Source organism: Bufo gargarizans, chromosome 9, assembly GCF_014858855.1.
Source record: "Bufo gargarizans isolate SCDJY-AF-19 chromosome 9, ASM1485885v1, whole genome shotgun sequence".
Taxonomy (NCBI): Eukaryota; Metazoa; Chordata; class Amphibia; order Anura; family Bufonidae; genus Bufo; species Bufo gargarizans.
Genome location: NC_058088.1, coordinates 142,324,258 through 142,345,055, shown reverse-complemented (window position 1 = coordinate 142,345,055; position 20,798 = coordinate 142,324,258). Strand labels below are relative to the sequence as shown.

At 45.7% G+C, this 20,798-nt stretch overlaps 1 protein-coding gene across 2 annotated transcripts in view; it reads left to right on the top strand.

Annotated features, from left to right (window-relative positions):
* The window catches only part of MID2 (midline 2), a 603,653-nt gene that overhangs the window by 417,117 nt on the left and 165,738 nt on the right, over positions 1–20,798 (top strand). The window contains exon 7 of one of the 2 annotated variants that reach the window (XM_044306558.1): positions 13,809–13,970. The exons of the other annotated variant lie outside the window; for it this stretch is intronic. Within the exon in view, the coding sequence (XP_044162493.1) occupies positions 13,809–13,970 (162 nt within the window). The remainder of the gene's footprint in view (positions 1–13,808; positions 13,971–20,798) is intronic. 2 annotated transcript variants of the gene reach the window in all.

The window sequence follows — 20,798 nt, the reverse complement described above, 5'->3', positions numbered from 1 at the left end:
ACAGCTGGAATCACGTAGCGCCGCACGTCACTCTGCTCTGATCAGTGTAGGGATAGGATGCAGCTGCTGCTGTTAGGGCGAGATTAAGCAGGGATTTACTCTTCCAAAACACTTAATGAAGTGATCGATCTGCAGCTGTGAATCATTCAACCTCTGCTATTTAATTGCTCACTGTTTTTAGGCTTCCCAGAGCGTTTTTATGTCACTTTTTTCTGGGGTGATCGGTGGCCATTTTGTGTCTTGTGGTGCGCCAGTTCAAGCTGCCACCAAGTACATTTAACCAATAGTGTTTTTTTTTTTTTGCTATATCCTATATCAGGGGCTTGGCTGTGCTTACTATTTTATCGAGGGGTGAAATACAATTGCCAAAATAGCAGTACCCTAAATCTGGTGTTTCAGCTGTGGCTAGCCAATTGTAATACTGTCTGCTGTCTGGCAAAATATATATTTGTTTCTGGGTTGAAATACAATTCCCAAATTAGCAATTCCCTAAATCAGTGGTTTCCCGCTGTAGCAGGCCAAGTTTAAAACTATCCATAATAGGGTATATTACATTGAAGGTGCTGATAGGGTCATCCTCAATAACTTCACACGCTACCGTGCATTTCCAAGTCTAATTCTGTCCGTAAACGTATACCTGTCATCCAGGGCCTAAATACTAGGCCTACAATTTATATTCAGCTAAATCTGTGTTTATTGCTGTGGCTGATCAAGTTATTTAGTGTCCGTCAAAGCACAGTTTTTGTTCTGGGTTGAAATACAATTCCCAACACAGCAATTCCCTAAATCAGTGGTTTCTGCTGTATCAGGCCAAGTTTTAATGTATCCATAAAAGGGTATATTACATTGAAGGTGCTGATAGGGTCACCCTCAATAACTTCACAAGCTACCGTGCATCTCCAAGTCTAATTCTGTCCGTAAACGTATACCTGTCATCCAGGGCCTAAATACTAGGCCTACAATTTATAGTCAGCTAAATCTGTGGTTACTGCTGTGCCTGTATTAGTGTAATACGGTACCTAAATAGATAGCCAGATAGTGTTAGGTGCCTGTAAAAAAAGGCCTGAATTTGAATTCAATACATTGGGCCAAATAATTTTTTTCTTATTGTTGTGAACGGTAACAATGAGGAAAACATCTAGTAAGGGACGCGGACGCGGACATGGTCGTGGTGGTGTTAGTGGACCCTCTGGTTCTGGGAGAGGACATGGCCGTTCTGCCACAGCCACACGTCCTAGTGCACCAACTACCTCAGGTCCCAGTAGACGTCAGAATTTACAGCGATATTTGGTGGGGCCCAATGCTGTTCTAAGGATGGTAAGGCCTTAGCAGGTACAGGCATTGGTCAATTGAGTGGCCGACAGTGGATCCAGCACGTTCACTTAGTCTTCTGCAGAAAGCTCACAGATGGCACCTGAAAACCAAGCCCACCAGTCTGTCACATCACCCCCATGCATATCAGGGAAACTGTCTGAGCCTCAAGTTATGCAGCAGTCTCTTGTGCTGTTTGAAGACTCTGCTGGCAGGGTTTCCCAAGGGCATCCACCTAGCCCTTCCCCAGTGGTGGAAGACCTAGAATGCACTGACGCACAACCACTTATGTTTCCTGATGATGAGGACATGGGAATTCCACCTCAGCACGTCTCTGATGACAAAACACAGGTGCCAACTGCTGCGTCTTTCTGCAGTGTGCAGACTGAACAGGAGGTCAGGGAGGAAGACTGGGTGGAAGACGATGCAGGGGACGATGAGGTCCTAGACCCCACATGGAATGAAGGTCGTGCCACTGACTTTCACAGTTCGGAGGAAGAGGCAGTGGTGAGACCGAGCCAACAGCGTAGCAAAAGAGGGAGCAGTGGGCAAAAGCAGAACACCCGCCGCCAAGAGACTCCGCCTGCTACAGACCGCCGCCATCTGGGACCGAGCACCACAAAGGCAGCTTCAAGGAGTTCCCTGGCGTGGCAGTTCTTCAAACAATGTGCTGATGACAAGACCCGGGTGGTTTGCACGCTGTGCCATCAGAGCCTGAAGCGAGGCATTAAAGTTCTGAACCTGAGCACAACCTGCATGACCAGGCACCTGCATGCAAAGCATGAACTGCAGTGGAGTAAACACCTTAAAAACAAGGAACTCACTCAGACTCCCCCTGCTACCTCTGCTGCTGCTGCCGCCTCGGCCTCTTCCTCCGCCTCTGGAGGAACGTTGGCACCTGCCGCCAAGCAAACAGAGGATGTACCACCAACACCACCACCTCTGTCACCAAGCATCTCAACCATGTCACACGGCAGCGTTCAGCTCTCCATCTCACAAACATTTGAGAGAAAGTGTAAATTCCCACCTAGTCACCCTCGATCCCTGGCCCTGAATGCCAGCATTTCTAAACTACTGGCCTATGAAATGCTGTCATTCAGGCTGGTGGACACAGACAGCTTTAAACTGCTCAAGTCGCTTGCTGTCCCACAGTATGTTGTTCCCAGCTGCCACTACTTCTCCAAGAGAGCCGTGCCTTCCCTGCACAACCAAGTATCCGATAAAATCAAGTGTGCACTGCGCAACGCCATCTGTGGCAAGGTCCACCTAACCACAGATACGTGGACCAGTAAGCACGGCCAGGGACGCTATATCTCCCTAACTGCACACTGGGTAAATGTAGTGGCGGCTGGGCCCCAGGCGGAGAGCTGTTTGGCGCACGTCCTTCCGCCGCCAAGGATCGCAGGGCAACATTCTTTGCCTCCTGTAGCCTCCTCCTCCTACTCGGCTTCCTCCTCCTCTTCTTCCACCTGCTCATCCAGTCAGCCACACACCTTCACCACCAACTTTAGCACAGCCCTGGGTAAGCGTCAGCAGGCCATTCTGAAACTCATATGTTTGGGGGACAGGTCCCACACCACACAGGAGTTGTGGCGGGGCATTGAACAACAGACCGACGAGTGGTTGCTGCCGGTGAGCCTCAAGCCCAGCCTGGTGGTGTGCGATAATGGGCGAAATCTCGTTGCAGCTCTGGGACTAGCCGTTTTGACGCACATCCCTTGCCTGGCGCATGTGCTGAATTTGGTGGTGCAGAAGTTCATTCACAACTACCCCGACATGTCAGAGCTGCTACATAAAGTGCGGGCCCATGCAGCACGCATGGGTCAGTCGCACTGCAGAACAGCACCACTTCACCACCAATGACTGGGCCTCCATGTGAGACCTGTGTGCCCTGTTGCGCTGTTTCGAGTACTCCACCAACATGGCCAGTGGCGATGACGCCGTTATCAGCGTTACAATACCACTTCTATGTCTCCTTGAGAAAACACTTAGGGCGATGATGGAAGAGGAGGTGGCCCAAGAGGAGGAGGAGGAGGAGGAAGAGGGGTCATTTTTAGCACTTTCAGGGCAGTCTCTTAGAAGTGACTCAGAGGGAGGTTTTTTGCAACAGCAGAGGCCAGGTACAAATGTGGCCAGCCAGGGCCCACTAATGGAGGACGAGGAGGACGAGGAGGAGGAGGTGGAGGAGGATGAGGATGAAGCATGTTCACAGCGGGGTGGCACCCAACTCAGCTCGGGCCCATCACTGGTGCGTAGCTGGGGGGAAATACAGGACGATGACGATACGCCTCCCACAGAGGACAGCTTGTCCTTACCTCTGGGCAGCCTGGCACACATGAGCGACTACATGCTGCAGTGCCTGCACAACGACAGCAGAGTTGCCCACATTTTAACGTGTGCGGACTACTGGGTTGCCACCCTGCTGGATCCCTGGTACAAAGACAATGTGCCCACCTTACTTCCTGCACTGGAGCGTGATAGGAAGATGCGCGAGTACAAGCGCACGTTGGTAGACGCGCGACTGAGAGCATTCCCAAATGTCACAGGGGAACAAGTGGAAGCCCAAGGCGAAGGCAGAGGAGGAGCATGAGGTCGCCAACGCAGCTGTGTCACGGCCAGCACCTCTGAGGGCAGGGTTAGCATGGCAGAGATGTGGAAAAGTTTTGTCACCACGCCACAGCTAACTGCACCACCACCTGATACGGAACGTGTTAGCAGGAGGCAACATTTCACTAACATGGTGTAACAGTACGTGTGCACACCCCTCCACGTACTGACTGATGGTTCGGCCCCATTCAACTTCTGGGTCTCAAAAATGTCCACGTGGCCAGAGCTAGCCTTTCATGCCTTGGGGGTGCTGGCCTGCCCGGCAGCCAGCGTTTTGTCTGAACGTGTATTCAGCATGGCAGGGGGCGTCATTGCAGACAAACGCAGCCGCCTGTCTACAGCCAATGTGGACAAGCTGACTTTCATAAAAATGAACCAAGCATGGATCCCACAGGACCTGTCCATCCCTTGTGCAGATTAGACATTTATAACTAACTCCCCTTAACCATATATTATTGTACTCCAGGGCACTTCCTCATTCAATCCTTTTTTATTTTTTATTTTAGCATTATATTGCGGGTCAACCCAAAGTTGAATGAACCTCTCCTCTGTCTGGGTGCCGGGGCCTAAAAATATCTGACAGTGGCCTGTTCCAGTGTTGGGTGACATGAAGCCTGATTCCCTGCTATGACATGAAGCCTGAATCTCTGCTATGGGACCTCTCTCCTCTGTCTGGGTGCCGGGGCCTAAAAATATCTGACAGTGGCCTGTTTCAGTGTTGGGTGACATAAAGCATGATTCTCTGCTATGACATGAAGCCTGATTCTCTGCAATGGGACCTCTCTCCTCTGTCTGGGTGCCGGGGCCCAAATTTCTGACAATGGCCTGTTCTAGTGGTGGGTGACGTGAAGCCTGAATCTCTGCTATGACATGAAGCCTGATTCTCTGCAATGGGACCTCTCTCCTCTGTCTGGGTGCCGGGGCCTAATTATCTGACAATGGCCTGTTCCAGTGGTGGGTGACGTGAAGCCTGATTCTCTGCTATGACATGAAGCCTGATTCTCTGCTATGACATGAAGCCTGAATCTCTGCTATGGGACCTCTCTCCTCTGTCTGTGTGCCGGGACCTAAAAATATCTGACAGTGGCCTGTTCCAGTGGTGGGTGACGTGAAGCCTGATTCTCTGCTATGACATGAAGCCTGATTCTCTGCTATGACATGAAGCCTGATTCTCTGCTATGACATGAACCCTGATTCTCTGCTATGACATGAAGCCCGAATCTCTGCTATGGGACCTCTCTCCTCTGTCTGTGTGCCGGGGCCTAAAAATATCTGACAGTGGCCTGTTGAAGTGGTGGGTGACGTGAAGCCTGATTCTCTGCTATGACATGAAGCCTGATTCTCTGCAATAGGACCTCTCTCCTCTGTTTGGGTGCCGGGGCCTAAAAATATCTGACAATGGCCTGTTCCAGTGGTGGGTGACATGAAGCCTGATTGTCTGCTATGACATGAAAACCTGATTCTCTGCTATGGGACCTCTCTTCTCTGTCTGGGTGCCGGGGCCTAAATATCTGACAATGGCCTGTTCCAGTGGTGGGTGACGTGAAGCCTGATTCTCTGCTATGACATGAAGCCTGATTCTCTGCTATGACATGAAGCCTGATTCTCTGGTATGACATGAAGCCTGAATCTCTGCTATGGGACCTCTCTCCTCTGTCTGTGTGCCGGGGCCTAAAAATATCTGACAGTGGCCTGTTCCAGTGTTGGGTGACGTGAATCCTGATTCTCTGCTATGACATGAATCCTGATTCTCTGCTATGACATGAATCCTGATTCTCTGCAATGGGACCTCTCTCCTCTGTCTGGGTGCCGGGGCCTAAATATCTGACAGTGGCCTGTTCCAGTGTTTGGTGACGTGAAGCCTGATTCTCTGCTATGACATGAAGCCTGAATCTCTGCTTTGGGACCTCTCTCCTCTGTCTGGGTGCCGGGGCCTAAATATCTGACAGTGGCCTATTCCAGTGGTGGGTGACATGAAGCCTGAATCTCTGCCATGAGACCTCTCTCCAATTGATATTGGTTAATTTTAATTTATTTTATTTTTATTTTTATTGATTTCCCTATCCACATTTGTTTGCATAGGATTTACCTACATTTTGCTGCCTTTTGCAGCCCTCTAGCCCTTTCCTGGGCTATTTTACAGAATTTTTAGTGCCGAAAAGTTCAGGTCCCTATTGACTTCAATGGGGTTCGGGTTCGGGGCGAAGTTTGGATCCTGAACCCGAACATTTCCGGGAAGTTCGGCCGAACTTCTCGAACCCGAACATCCAGGTGTTCACTCAACTCTAGCCGCCGCTGCACTACAGTAATACACTTGTATGATCTATACGAGTGTATTACTGTAGTGCAGCGGCGTCATAGCAACCAATGCTCTCAGCAGGAATCCAGGCCGTGTGCATTTGGCTTAAGAGCACTGTGTTACCTTCACACAGCTGATCAGCAGCGGTGCTTTCCAAACTTTCAAACATGTTCATGTAGCAAAACTTGAAACATAGTTAAGCCAGCCTTACAAACTGCAACTAGCTCTTTCAAGAAAAAAGCCCTTTATCAGAGCAACACAGATAGAAACAGTTTTTTTTTTTTTTTTTGCAACTTCTTGGGAGTGAGCTCTGTGTGGAGACCAGTTTATATATACGTGATGACTATTGTAGGCTAGAAAATGTTCCTCTTGATTTCTGGGAAAAATATATGCAAACTATTATGACTAACATCTGCTGGCATCAGATAGGCTTAGGAAAGCTAATTTGAATATCTTTCCCAGAAACTCTGAAGGGCATTGTTGTCCAATAATGCAGAAACACAGAGTAACATACTGGGCTCTCTCTCGTGAAACCGTATAGAACCTTGATAGGTTCGCTCATCTCGAGTCAAAATTCTCACTACACACCTTGGTAAATTCTGTAAAGGGTGTGGTTTCTAAAACTAGATCATTTCGGTTTCTTTTTAACTTGTCCTTAAATGCACATGGAACTCCTTTTTTTCTGAACCCCGAAGTTTGCTCAAACAGCAATGTATCACCACATAGGGGGTATGTCACACTCTGGAAAAATTATGTAATAAAATATTTGGTGCCTTTTATCCTAGTACCACTAAAATAACATATGATTGAAATGCAATGTAATTTTTCTTTTCATGTCCCATTGACCTAATGGGGACAAATTATGTGGAAAAAATACATATAAAATAAGTTAAAACATGATAAAAAAATAAAAAACAATAAATAAAAACTATAATAATACAAATAAAAATAAAAAATCCCCCTTGGAGAAAATATGTTGCAAAAATGTATTTTACAAAATGATAGAAAATTAAAAACAATCAACAAAAAAATTAAATACAAATAAAATAAAAAAATAAAAAGGAAAAAGTGCAAAATAAGGCCTCATGCACACGAACATTGTTTTGGTCGGCATCCGAGCCGGGTGCGGACCCATTCACTTCAATGAGATCCAAAAGATGCGGACAGCACTCCGTGTGCTGTCTGCATCCGTTGCTCCGTTCCGTGGCCCTGCTAAATAATATATAACATGTCCTATTTTTGTCCGTTTTGCGGACAAGAATAGGCACTTCTACAATGGGCAGCCTGTTCCGTTCCGCAAATTGCGTAAGGCACACGGCGGCTTCTGTTTTTTGCGGACCGCAAAGAAACGGAACGGTAATGTGCATGAGGCCTAAAAGTGTTTACTGCCCCTCAATAGTCTTTTTATGACCTCTTGGGTGACCTATTATGTGGCAAAAATATATTTAAAAGCATAATGGAAAATTATTTAAAAATAATTAAAATACAAAAAATAAATAAAAAGGAAAATGTACAAAATAGTGTTCACTGTACTCCAACAGTCTTTTTATGACCTCTTGGGGAACATATTATGTGGCAAAATGTATGAAAAATTAAGTTAAAAAAAGTTAAAAAAAAAAAATATATTATAACAAAATAATACAATAAAATATTAATAAAATACAAATAAAAGTAAAAAATAAAAAGGAAACAGTGCAAAATAAACAGTGTCAGTGTCCCCTTAAGGTCTTTTTATGACCTTTTGGGGGACATATTATGTAACAGAAATATATGAAAGTTAAAAAAATATATAAATAAAATATATAAAAAACACCCACACCAACCAAAACAGTCGTGCTGTCTACACCTTTTGTACCACTATTGAAGTGAATGAGTCTGCATTAGTGATGATCGAGCACCAAAGTGTTCGGATGTTTGGCCCGAACACATTGCTATATTCGTGTGCTCAGCCGAGCACCCGAGTATAATGGAAGTGAATGGGAGACAACCAGGTACCCCCCTGCTCTGAAGAGGGGAGGGTGCCTGGTCCATTGAAAAAGGTCAGAAAGTGTCAGAAACACCACCGAAATGGATCGGGAACAGCATGGGGATGAGGTTTGGATGCATATTTGACTTACAGGGACTCGCTATTGGGAACCATGTTGTCCGAGTTGTACGCCACTTTTAAAGACTGACAAGAATACGCAGAAACCCCCCCCTGCCCCCCCAAAAAAAATCTATTTTACAAGAAAAATTGTTAGGAAACATTTTTTCCAGTATTGTAATTGTATATAAAGTGCAAGTGCTGAAAAAAAATTACAAGCAAGAGGCACTCCAAAACAGCCTGTATATCACATAAAGGAGGGCCTCATTCACATTGTGGTACAATTGTTCAGGTAGTGTGACTCCTACACTTAAAAAGCCTATGCACTAAGTAAAAGGGCTTCCAAAAATTACAAGGAAACGGCACTCCAAAACACCCTTTGTTACACATAAAGGAGGGCATCATACACACCCTTGAAAATGATGATTGATGGCCTGCTGGTGACCCTCAAAAACATTTGGAGCAAGGGCCTGCTGATCTGACCATCTAAAACCTTAAGGGCCTGCTGCCGCATTGGTGACTCTAGATAACCTCTGGGCGATTGCATGTCCCTGTGATGGCGATGATCCATTTGGATGTCTGCCCTATCAACTTTTGATGTTCTTTTCTGCGCCTACCATGGTGATCACGGGTAGCGGGGGATCAGGGTTCGATGCCGGAGAGGGAGCTTGAGAAAGGATTACCACTTACAAGGGAGGTCAATGGCTGAAAAATTATTGCCTGTTGTTGCCTTGCCCCTTTTTTTCCTTAATTGTAAACCACCCAGAGTGGGTGGGTCAAGTTATTAAAGCAGAAGAATCCAAGGAAGGCAGCAGGCGCACGGCAATTACCCACTCCTGACTCGGGGAGGTAGTGACGATAAGTAACAATACAGCACTCCTAAGCAGCCCTGTTATAGGAATGAGTACACTTTCCTTTAATGAGGATCTATTGTAGGGCAAGTCTGGACTTGTAGGTGAGGGCCTGCTGCCGCTTTGTTGACTCTAGATAACCTCTAGGCGATCGTACTTCCCCGTAATGGTGACGATCCATTTGGATGTCTGTCCTATCAACTTTGGAGCAATTTTTCTACAAGGACCTTCTGGTATAGCACCATTTTGCTTGTCCACTCCACCAGAGGAATGAGACATGAGAAGTTCTCTTTGTAGCGGGGGTCGAGAAGGGTGAACAACCAGCAATCTGTGTTGTCTAAAATGTGTATAACACGCGGGTCATGGGAAAGGCAGCCTAACATGAAGTCAGCCATGTGTGCCAGATTGCCAATGGGCAAGACTTCGCTGTCATCATCAGAAGGTGAGCTGACCCTGTAAAACATTGTATGCGAGGTCCTGCAGTTGAGCTGACCCTGTAAAACATTATATTTTAGGGCCTGTAGTTGAGCTGACCCTGTAAAACATCATACACGAGGGCCTGCAGGTGACCTGATCCTGTAAAACATATGCGTGGGCCTGCAGTTGAGCAGACCTTGTAAAACATTATATGCAAGGTCCTGCAGTTGAGATGACCCTGTAAAACATTATATGCGAGGGCCTGCAGTTGAGCTGACCCTGTAAAACATTATACAGTACAGACCAAAAGTTTGGACACACCTTCTCATTCAAAGAGTTTTCTTTATTTTCATGACTATGAAAATTGTAGATTCACACTGAAGGCATCAAAACTATTAATTAACACATGTGGAATTATATACATAACAAAAAAGTGTGATGCAACTGAAAATATGTCATATTCTAGGTTCTTCAAAGTAGCCACCTTTTGCTTTGATTACTGCTTTGCACACTCTTGGCATTCTCTTGATGAGCTTCAAGAGGTAGTCACCTGAACTGGTCTTCCAACAGTCTTGAAGGAGTTCCCAGAGATGCTTAGCACTTGTTGGCCCTTTTGCCTTCACTCTGCGGTCCAGCTCACCCCAAACCATCTCGATTGGGTTCAGGTCCGGTGACTGTGGAGGCCAGGTCATCTGGCGTGGGACACCCCATCACTCCCCTTCATGGTCAAATAGCCCTTACACAGCATGGAGGTGTGTTTGGGGTCATTGTCCTGTTGAAAAATAAATGATAGTCCAACTAAACGCAAGCCGGATGGAATAGCATGCCGCTGCAAGATGTTGTGGTAGCCATGCTGGTTCAGTATGCCTTCAATTTTGAATAAATCCCCAACAGTGTCACCAGCAAAGCACCCCCACACCATCACACCTCCTCCTCCATGCTTCACGGTGGGAACCAGGCATGTAGAGTCCATCCGTTCACCTTTTCTGCGTCGCACAAAGACACGGTGGTTGGAACCAAAGATCTCAAATTTGGACTCATCAGACCAAAGCACAGATTTCCACTGGTCTAATGTCCATTCCTTGTGTTCTTTAGCCCAAACGGGTCTCTTCTGCTTGTTGCCTGTCCTTAGCAGTGGTTTCCTAGCAGATATTCTACCATGAAGGCCTGATTCACACAGTCTCCTCTTAACAGTTGTTCTAGAGATGTGTCTGCTGCTAGAACTCTGTGTGGCATTGACCTGGTCTCTAATCTGAGCTGCTGTTAACCTGCAATTTCTGAGGCTGGTGACTCGGATGAACTTATCCTCCGCAGCAGAGGTGACTCTTGGTCTTCCTTTCCTGGGGTGGTCTGCATGTGAGCCAGTTTCTTTGTAGCGCTTGATGGTTTTTGTGACTGCACTTGGGGACATTTTCAAAGTTTTCCCAATTTTTCGGACTGACTGACCTTCATTTCTTAAAGTAATGATGGCCACTCGTTTTTCTTTACTTAGCTACTTTTTTCTTGCCATAATACAAATTCTAACAGTCTATTCAGTAGGACTATCAGCTGTGTATCCACCGGACTTCTCCACCACCTTCTCTTCCACTTCCTCACTCTGCTCATCCTCCTGACTCGACCTAACCACAACCTCAGTGATTGACAACTGTGTCTCATCATCATCCACCTCGTGAACAAATGATTTCCGTTCACCACCATCATCTTCTTGAGACTGTGAAAGCTCAAGAGGTTGGGAACTTTAAGCATGCGGGGAGCGAGGGCCAAATGTAATAGTGGCGCTGGAAAGAGCTCCTTGGAATATCCGAGTGTGGGATCACTTGTTTGGCAAGCCTCTCCATGTTGGGAGGAAGAATGATCAGAGTGAGGATTCGGTTGACCAGACTCTTGGCTACAGAGACTGGACTTGGTGGAAGAGAAGGTGGTGCTTAACCGACTGAAGTATTATCTTCAGCAATCCAACCGACCAACTGTTCGCACTGGTCCGACTTGGACAGTGTTGTCCTGCGCCGCCCAGCTAAGCTGGACATTAAGCTAGGTACGGTGGATGTTATTTTTTTTCTGGTGCTCTGGCAGCAGGCACAGTTTCATTGCACCCAGGGCCACGGCCTCTGCTTGCACCATCAGCATCATGCCCACTTCCCTGTCCCTTAGTACTCGCCTTCTTCATATTAATGGTTTTGTCACTAGATGTGGCGCAGATTTTTTTACTGTACGCTAAAGACACAGTTTTCGGATGCAGGACAGTATACTGTATGTCTCAGAAACCCACAGAATATGGACACTATATTAGGCCCAGATTAGTTAAATTTCCCCTAAAGAAACAGTTTTCGGATGGCATACTGTATATGTCACAGAAAACAACACACTATGGACACTAGATAAGGCCCAGATTATTGGAATTTGCAATACAAACTCAGTTTTTGGATGCATGCCAGTATATGTCACAGAAACCCACACACTATGGACACTAGATTAGGCCCAGATTAGTTAAATTTCCCCTAAAGAAACAGTTTTCGGATGGCATACTGTATATGTCACAGAAAACAACACACTATGGACACTAGATAAGGCCCAGATTATTGGAATTTGCAATACAAACTCAGTTTTTGGATGCATGCCAGTATATGTCACAGAAACCCACAGAATATGGACACTAGATTAGGCCCAGATTAGTTAAATTTGCCCTAAAGAAACCGTTTCAGATGGCGTACTGTATATTTCACAGAAAAAAACACACTATGGACACTAGATTAGGCCCAGATTATTGGAATTTACGCTAAAGAAACAGTTTTCGGATGGAGTACTGGATATGTCACGGATGTGTATTACACGCACACACTACAGAGACAGTAGATGAGGACTGACCCCTGATTATTAAAATTTACGCTAAAGAAACAGTTTCCGGATGGTGTACTGTATATGTCACAGAAAACAACACACTATGGACACTAAGTTAGGCCCAGATTATTTAAATTTACGCTAAAGAAACAGTTTTTGGATGGAGTACTGTATATGTCACGGATGTGTATTACACTCACACACTACAGAGACAGTAGACGAGGACTGACCCCTGATTATTTAAATTTACGCTAAAGAAACAGTTTTCAGATGGAGTACTCTTTATGTCATGGATGTGTATTAAACACATACTATAGACAACAAATGTGGCGCTGATTATTTGAATTTACGCAAAAAGGCACAGGTTCCGGATGATGTACAGTATACGGTATGTCACTAATAGGTATTAAAGAAAAATATCTTGCTGCTGTCAAACAGACATACAATAGTCCTTAAAAGGACTTTGGGGTCTTTCGGTAGCAAAAACAGCAAATTCCTCTCCCTGCACTATCTATCCCTTCCTCAGCACTGATGTCCCTGAGGCTGATCAATTTAGCGCAGCTAAAAATATATTACTGCTCTGAAACACACACACACACACACTAGTCCTTAAAAGGACTTTTGGGTCTTTGAAAAGCTTTCTTCGAATAATAACTGTGAATTTTGCTCCCTACACTGCCTTTCCCTTCCTACCCTCTGCTCTGCCTGATTATGACTGATCTGAGCACGTGTTATCGGGTGCCATATAGCACCCGATGACGCGTTCCGGCCAGCCAATCACTGCAATGCCTGCAGCCAACATGGCTACTGGCATTACAGTGATGGCAGTACTTACCTGCACGTTTATTGGCTGCTTAGCAGCCTCGAAACATGCGGTACTCAGCTGAGTACTGCCATGTACCAAGCATAGTGATGCTCGAGCCAAACAGGTATTCGGCGAGCATGCTCGCTCATCACTAGTCTGTATCTATCAGCAACAAAATTGGGTCAAATGTGGACAAAAAGCACGGTCGTGTGTATAAACCCTTATTCCAAGAAAATGGAGTAACAGCTCAAGACACAGGTTTTAGATGTACCAAATTTATTAAATATTGTGATCATTTAATACATTTTGGTGCAAATTATGGCAACAGACTCCTGCAATCAAACTTTAAAAATTCCCCTTGTGATAAATCTGCCCCAAGAGTTTATTTGCACTAATGATTAGACTAAACCATCCTGAACTATCATTTTTTCTTGGGCCATCTATTTGTATTTACACTCCAAAGAGGAGTGACTAAACCTATGAATAGCAAAATTCTGCTCTCATTCTGTACTTCAAATTTGCTAAAACCTAGCCTAAATAGAAAACAGGGGCTGTTATTTTCAGTTGCATTTACTCTGATTGCATTCTGCTTTACAGGTCTCTATAGCTCCATGGACAGCTGGATGATTGTGCCCAATATCAAGCAGAACCATTACACTGTGCATGGACTCCAGAGTGGTACGCGTTATATATTTTTGGTCAAAGCAATAAACCAGGCTGGAAGCAGACACAGTGATCCGGCAAGGCTTAAAACTAACAGTGAGTATGTGTTGTCATTATTTGTAACTTAGTAGCATGGTTTATAAGGCTGAAAAAAATACACACATCTATTGAGTTCAGCCTTCCTGAAGCAATCAGAATGACTCCTTTGATCAATGATCCTTCTCTAGAACTCCAGTAAATACAAGTAGATATGATTATATTCAAGAAATACATCCAATCCCCTCTTGAACTCTTTTAGCGAGTACACCATCACCACCTCCTCAGGCAGAAAGTTCCATAGCCTCAATGCTTTTACAGTAAAGAATCCCCTTCTATATTGATAGAGAAATCTTCTTTCCTTTGTCCAGTTATCACAGTCACAGTCCTGGGAGTAAATAGATCATGGAAGAAATCTCTGTATTGGCTTTTGATATATTTATATACCGTATTTTTTGCTTTATAAGGCGCACTTTTCCCCCCCAAAAGTGGGGGGAAAATTTCTGTGCATCTTATAAAACGAATACTAGTGAGCGCTTCCATTATGGAAGCGCTCACTAGTACGTATTAGGAGCGGGGAGCGAAGCGCCGCAAGCGCAGGTAATATTTACCCTCCCTGGTCTGCGCCACGGCTCCTCTTCAGCTGTCGCACTCCCATCTTTCTGGCCTGCTCTGCACTGTCCTGACCCTGTACAGCATCAGGACATAGTGCGCACACTATGACCTGACGCTGCACGCAGTCATGTGACAGTGCATTGCAGGCCGGGAAGATGGGAACGCGACAGCTGAAGAGGAGCCGCGGAGCAGGACAGGTAAGATGATTTTTTATTTTAGTCTGATCTGAGGTCTGATGGGCTATTCTGAGGTCTGGGGGTACTGATGGGCTATTCTAAAGGTCTGGGGGTACTAATGGGCTAATTTGAGGTCTGGGGGTACTGATGGGCTAATCTGAGGTCTGGGGGTACTGATGGGCTAATCTAAGGTCTGGAGGTACTGATGGCTAATCTGAGGTCTGATTGGGGGCACTGATGGGCTAATCTGAGGTCTTATAAGGCTCTGAGTGGGCTGATATGAGGTCTGATGAAAAATATTGTTTCTTATTTTCCTACTCTAAAATCTGGGGTGCGTCTTATTATCGGGTGCGTCTTATAAAGCAAAAAATACCGTCTTTTTTTTCAAAATGAAATAACCATAATTTTGATAATCTTTCTGGGTACTGTAGACCACCCAGTAGCAAGCCTTCAATGGAGACAAACCACACTACTGCCTCTGGGCCTGGGAGGAGTCGGGCGCAGCATTAAATTCCTACTTGTGTTTCCAAGGTGCTAAGACATTTTTATATATGTTATAAATATTTTTCTTCAGCCCTCTACAGATCAAACCCCCATATAAAGAACTCAGACCATACCCTAATATCATTAGTATCGGAGGACTAGGAAGCGGTGAATGCAGCGCTCCCCAGGGTCTGTACTCACAGCTTCCTGGTCCTCTGCTGTCTGCTGTGCTGTGGCTGCAAACAGTGTGAGGGTGCTCTGTGACCTCATGCTGTGTGTGTCGAGTCACAGCAGAGCCCACGGCAGGAAGAAGACAGGTAGCTGAAGGTGAGGAGTGGCGTCCAGAGCAGAAGAGGTAGGTAAGTGGATTTTTTTTTATTTTGTGATCTGAAGCTGTGGGCTTGCTGAGATGAGGCTGGGGCTGATATGACGCATGGGGGTCTCCATCTGAGGTTTGAATGTGGGGTCTTATTTTTATTGTGCTCTTATATGAGGTATGATTAGTAGCCATTCACATTAGGGTCTAAGCTGAGGTCTAATTGTGGATCTGATCTGAGGTCTTATTAACAATTGGGTCTGATCTGAGGTCTGATTAAGGTCTTATTAACAACGGGGTCTGATTAGGGCTGTGGGCAGAGGTCTGATTAACATTGGGGCTCTGATTGGTGCTTTGAGCTGAGGCCTAATGAAATTTTATTTTATTTTATTATTGTCCTTCTCTAAAACCTAGGTGCTTCTTATAGGCCGGAGTGTCTTATAGGGCGAAAAATATGTTAATAAAAGAATAGCACAACATAGTCAAAAGAATAGATTCTCCAGAATTGTTATTATATGGGGAATGCATGTAGCTATTAAAACAAGCATGTCAGGAGAGGTGACAAGTAGGGTTGAGCGAACCCGAACTTTAGGATTTTTGGAACACGGACCCGAACCCGAACTTTTCAGTAAAAGTTTGGGTTCGGTGTTCGGCGATTTCTCTGCGCTTTTTGAAAGGCTGCAGAGCAGCCAATCAACAAGTGTTTAACTCTGTGCCCTTAGAAGCCATCACAGCCATGCCTACTAATGGCATGGCTGTGATTGGCCACTGTAGCATGTCACGCAGCCTCTATATAAGCTGGAGTCACGTAGCGGTGCATGTCACTCTGCTGTGCTTAGTGTAGGGAGAGGATGCTGCTGGTGATTTCAGGGAGAGAATCTTTGCTCAGAATGTGACTAACTCAGCGATCTACATGCATTGTGTTGTGTGGGTGCAGGGCACAATTTTTTTATCCTGCCCTGAGCCCAGTGATGGAAAAAAATAACTTTTATAAGTCAGTTAGGTGGGCGGCGGCCATTTTATGCAAGCTCAGTGCACCAGCACTGCATCTGAGATTTTGGGACATAGAAACCAAGCTTTAAAAACAGCACAAATAATCTTTTTTTTTTTTTTTTTGGCAACTTACAACATCTGGTGCATTTGCAGGCTTAGTCAGTGTGCAATTTAAGCTACACACTTTTTGGCCAAAATCCTTTTTTTTTCCAGATCTGCAAGTGTTAAATTCAAGTTTAATATATACAGCTTTCATATTCTGTTCCCAAAAAAACACTTTTTGGGCAATATACAACATCTGGATTAGTCAGTGTGCAATTTAAGCTAGAAATACAGCCATAATTTTCTGGGTATTTAAAAACACCCTTTAAATACAGGGCTTCTGGGCATGAGAGATACACCATGTACATACTGTAGTCTACTATTAATTAAACACCCATTTAGGGCAAGATCCTAAATTCTAGAAATATGAGGAGAGCGTTAAATAAGGGACGTGGCCCAGGTCGTGGTGCTACTGGTGGAGCTCCTGTTGCAGGGAAAGGACGTGATCGATCTGTGCCAGCTACACGCACAAGTGAAAACCCTTCCTCAGGTGCAAATAGGCGACAGAACCTGCAGCGGTATTTGGTCGGGCCTAATGTGGCCTTACGAATGGTGAGGCCTGAACAAGTACAGGCGATAGTAGATTGGGTTGCTGACAGTGGATCCAGTTCCTTCACATTGTCTACCACCCAGTCTCCTGCTGAAAGACCACAGTTGGCACCTGCAGCCGATGTCCATCAGTATTTAACCTCACCCCCTTGCAAATCAGCCAAGCAGTCTGAGCCCAAAGTCATGCAGCAGTCTCTTCTGCTTTTTGATGACTCTGTTAGCAGGGTTTCCCAGGGCCATCCACTGCCCAACCACTTATCTTTCAAGATAAGTACATGGGAGGACCATCGCAGCACGTCTCGGATGATGACGAAACACAGGTGCCAACTGCTGGGGCTTTCGAAAGTGTGCAGACCGACAAGGAAGGCAGGGGTGAAGACTGGGTGGAAGATGATGTGGAGGATGATGAGGTCCTCGACCCCACATGGAATCAAGGTCATGCGAGTGACCTATGTAGTTCGGAGGAAGAGGCGGTGGTCGCACAGAGCCACCAGCACAGCAGAAGAGGGAGCAGGGTGCAAAAGTGGAGCAGCCGTCCTCTAGACAGTACGCCTGCTACTGCCCACCGCAGCAAGGGAACGAGCACACCAAAGCCACCTCCAAGGAGTTTCCTGGCGTGGCAGTTCTTCAGACAATGTGCTGACGACAAGACACAAGTGGTTTGCACGCTGTGCAATCAGAGCCTGTAGCGAGGCATAAACGTTCTCAACCTGAGCACAACCTGCATGACCAGTCATTGAAGTGCTAAGCACGAGCTGCAGTGGAGTAGACACCTCAAAAACCAAGAAAGGTCTCTGGCTCCTCCTGCTTTCTCTTCTGCTGCAGTCTCAGCCTCTTCATCCACCTCTGGAGTGACAATGCCACCTGCCACCCCACAAACAGAGGATCTTCCAGCAACACCACCACCTGAGTCAACAAGCATCTCCACAATGTCCCACAGAAGCGTTCAGCTCTCCATCTACCAAACGCTGGAGAGGAAAAGTAAGTACCCCCCTACCCACCTGTGATCACTAGCCCTAAATGGCAGGATTTCAAAATTACTGGCCTTTGAAATGCTGTCATTCCGTCTTGTGGAGACAGATAGTTTTAAAGGCCTTATGGCGGTGGCTGTCCCACAGTACGTCGTGCCCAGCCGCCACTACTTTTCCAGGTGAGCTATCCCTTTCCTTCACAACCAAGTGGTGGACAAAATCAGGTGTGCACTGCGCAATGCCATCTGTGGCAAGGTGCACCTCACTACGGATACGTGGACCAGTAAGCACGGTCAGGGATGTTATATCTCCATAACAGCACACTGGGTAAATGCAGTGGTGGTTAGGCCTGAGGCAGATAACAGTTTGGCGCTTGTCCTTCCACCACCGATGATTGCAGGGCGCATCAGTTTGCCTCCTGTTGCTTCCTCCTCCTACTCCACTTCCTCATTAGTGATGTCCCGAACATAGCTTGTTCGCGTTCGCCGCTGCGGGCGAACATATGCGATGTTCGGTCCGCCCCCTATACATCATCATTGAGTAAACTTTGACCCTGTACCTCACAGTCAGCAGACACATTCCAGCCAATCAGCAGCAGACCCTCCCTCCCAGACCCTCCCACCTCCTGGACAGCATCCATTTTAGATTCATTCGGAATCTGCATTCACAGTGAGAGGAGGGAGAGTACTGCTGCTGCTGATTCAATAGGTAAAGCGTTAGCTAGGGCATTGTTCTGTGTCCACAGATTCATCTGTTGTCAGGACAGCGTCCTGACAGCACCCCAAAAAGCCCTTTTCAGGGCTGGTACATCAGTGTGCTTTTTTTTTATTTATATATATATATATATATATATATATATATATAGGAAGTAGAAAAAAAAAAAAAACTCATACCGTTACAGGGTGTCATTCACTCAAATACCTTGCAGAAAAAAAAAAATATATTTTTAATTTTTCTGTGATCTAATCCCATTTGCAAGCCCGTGTGCGTCAGGCCCACACATTCTGTATTGTGCCCACTGGCTAGTGTCTAGGCCTGCACTCATACCGTTACAGGGTGTCATTCACCCAAATACCTTGCAGGAAAAAAATTATATTTAACATTTTTCTGTGATCTAATCACATTTGCAAGCCCATGTGTTTCAGGCCAACACATACTGTATTGTGCCCACTGGCTAGTGGCTAGACCTGCACTCATACCGTTACAGGGTGTCATTCACTCAAATACCTTGCAGAAAAAAAAATTCTATTTAAAATTTTTCTATGATCTAATCACATTTGCAAGCCCGTGTGCGTCAGGGCAACACATACTGTATTGTGCCCACTGGCTAATGGCTAGGCCTCCACTCATACCGTTACAGGGTGTCATTTACTCAAATACCTTGCAGAAAAAAAACAATTTGATTTAAAAAATTTCTGTGATCTAATCACATTTGCAAGCCCGTGTGCGTTAGGCCCACACATACTGTATTGTGCCCACTGGCTAGTGGCTATGCCTGCACTCATACCGTTACAGGGTGTCATTCACTCAAATACCTTGCAGAATTTTTTTTTATATTTAACATTTTTCTGTGATCTAATCCCATTTGCAAGCCCGTGTGCATCAGGCCCACACATTCTGTATTGTGCCCACTGGCTAGTGTCTAGGCCTGCACTCATACCGTTACAGGGTGTCATTCACCCAAATACCTTGCAGGAAAAAAAAAAATTATTTAACATTTTTCTGTGATCTAATAACATTTGCAAGCCCATGTGCGTCAGGCCCACACATACTGTATTGTGCCCACTGGCTAGTGGCTAGACCTGCACTCATACCATTACAGGGTGTCATTCACCCAAATACCTTGCAGAAAAAAAAATTCGATAGAAAATTTTTCTGTGATCTAATCACATTTGCAAGCCCGTGTGTGTCAGGCCAACACATACTGTATTGTGCCCACTGGCTAGTGGCTAGGCCTGCACTCATACCGTTACAGAGTCTCATTCACTCAAATATCTTGCAGATAAAAAAAATTATATTGAAAATTTTTCTGTGATATAATCACATTTGCAAGCCCGTGTGTGTCAGGCCCACACAGACTGTACTGTGCCCACTGCCCACCACTTATATAGGGTGGCACAGTACCTTGCACGCATAGTAACACTTATCTAATAAAAAATGACAGGCAGAGGCAGGCCACGCCGCAAAGGTCGTCGTGTTCGTGGTGCTGTGATTTACACTGGCCCTGGAATAATGCCCAGTGTTCAGAAGCCACGTACCCTGAACCCAAAAAATTCAGAGAAAATAGTTGACTGGCTTACACTGAACACCCAATCTTCAACAGCTTCCGCTAAGAACCTTGACGCACCATTCTCCTCCAGCTCAGCTTTGGTCACCTGCTCTCAAGTTACCACTCTCCCGCCCGCCGCCACCACCACCACCACTATTACCACAGCCACCACAGCCGCATCACTTGATCCCTCAGAGTTATTTACACATCAGTTGGATGACATTAGTGATGCGCAACCATTATTGCCAGGGATATGTCTCAGTCAGGCAGCATTACACACATGGAAGTACAGTGTGATGATGATGATGATGTTGTACCCGCTGCTGCTTCCTTTGCTGAGGTGTCAGATACAAGTGAAGTGGTTGATGATGGCGATGTGTCCGTGGATGCCATGTTAGTGCCTGCTCGAAGAGA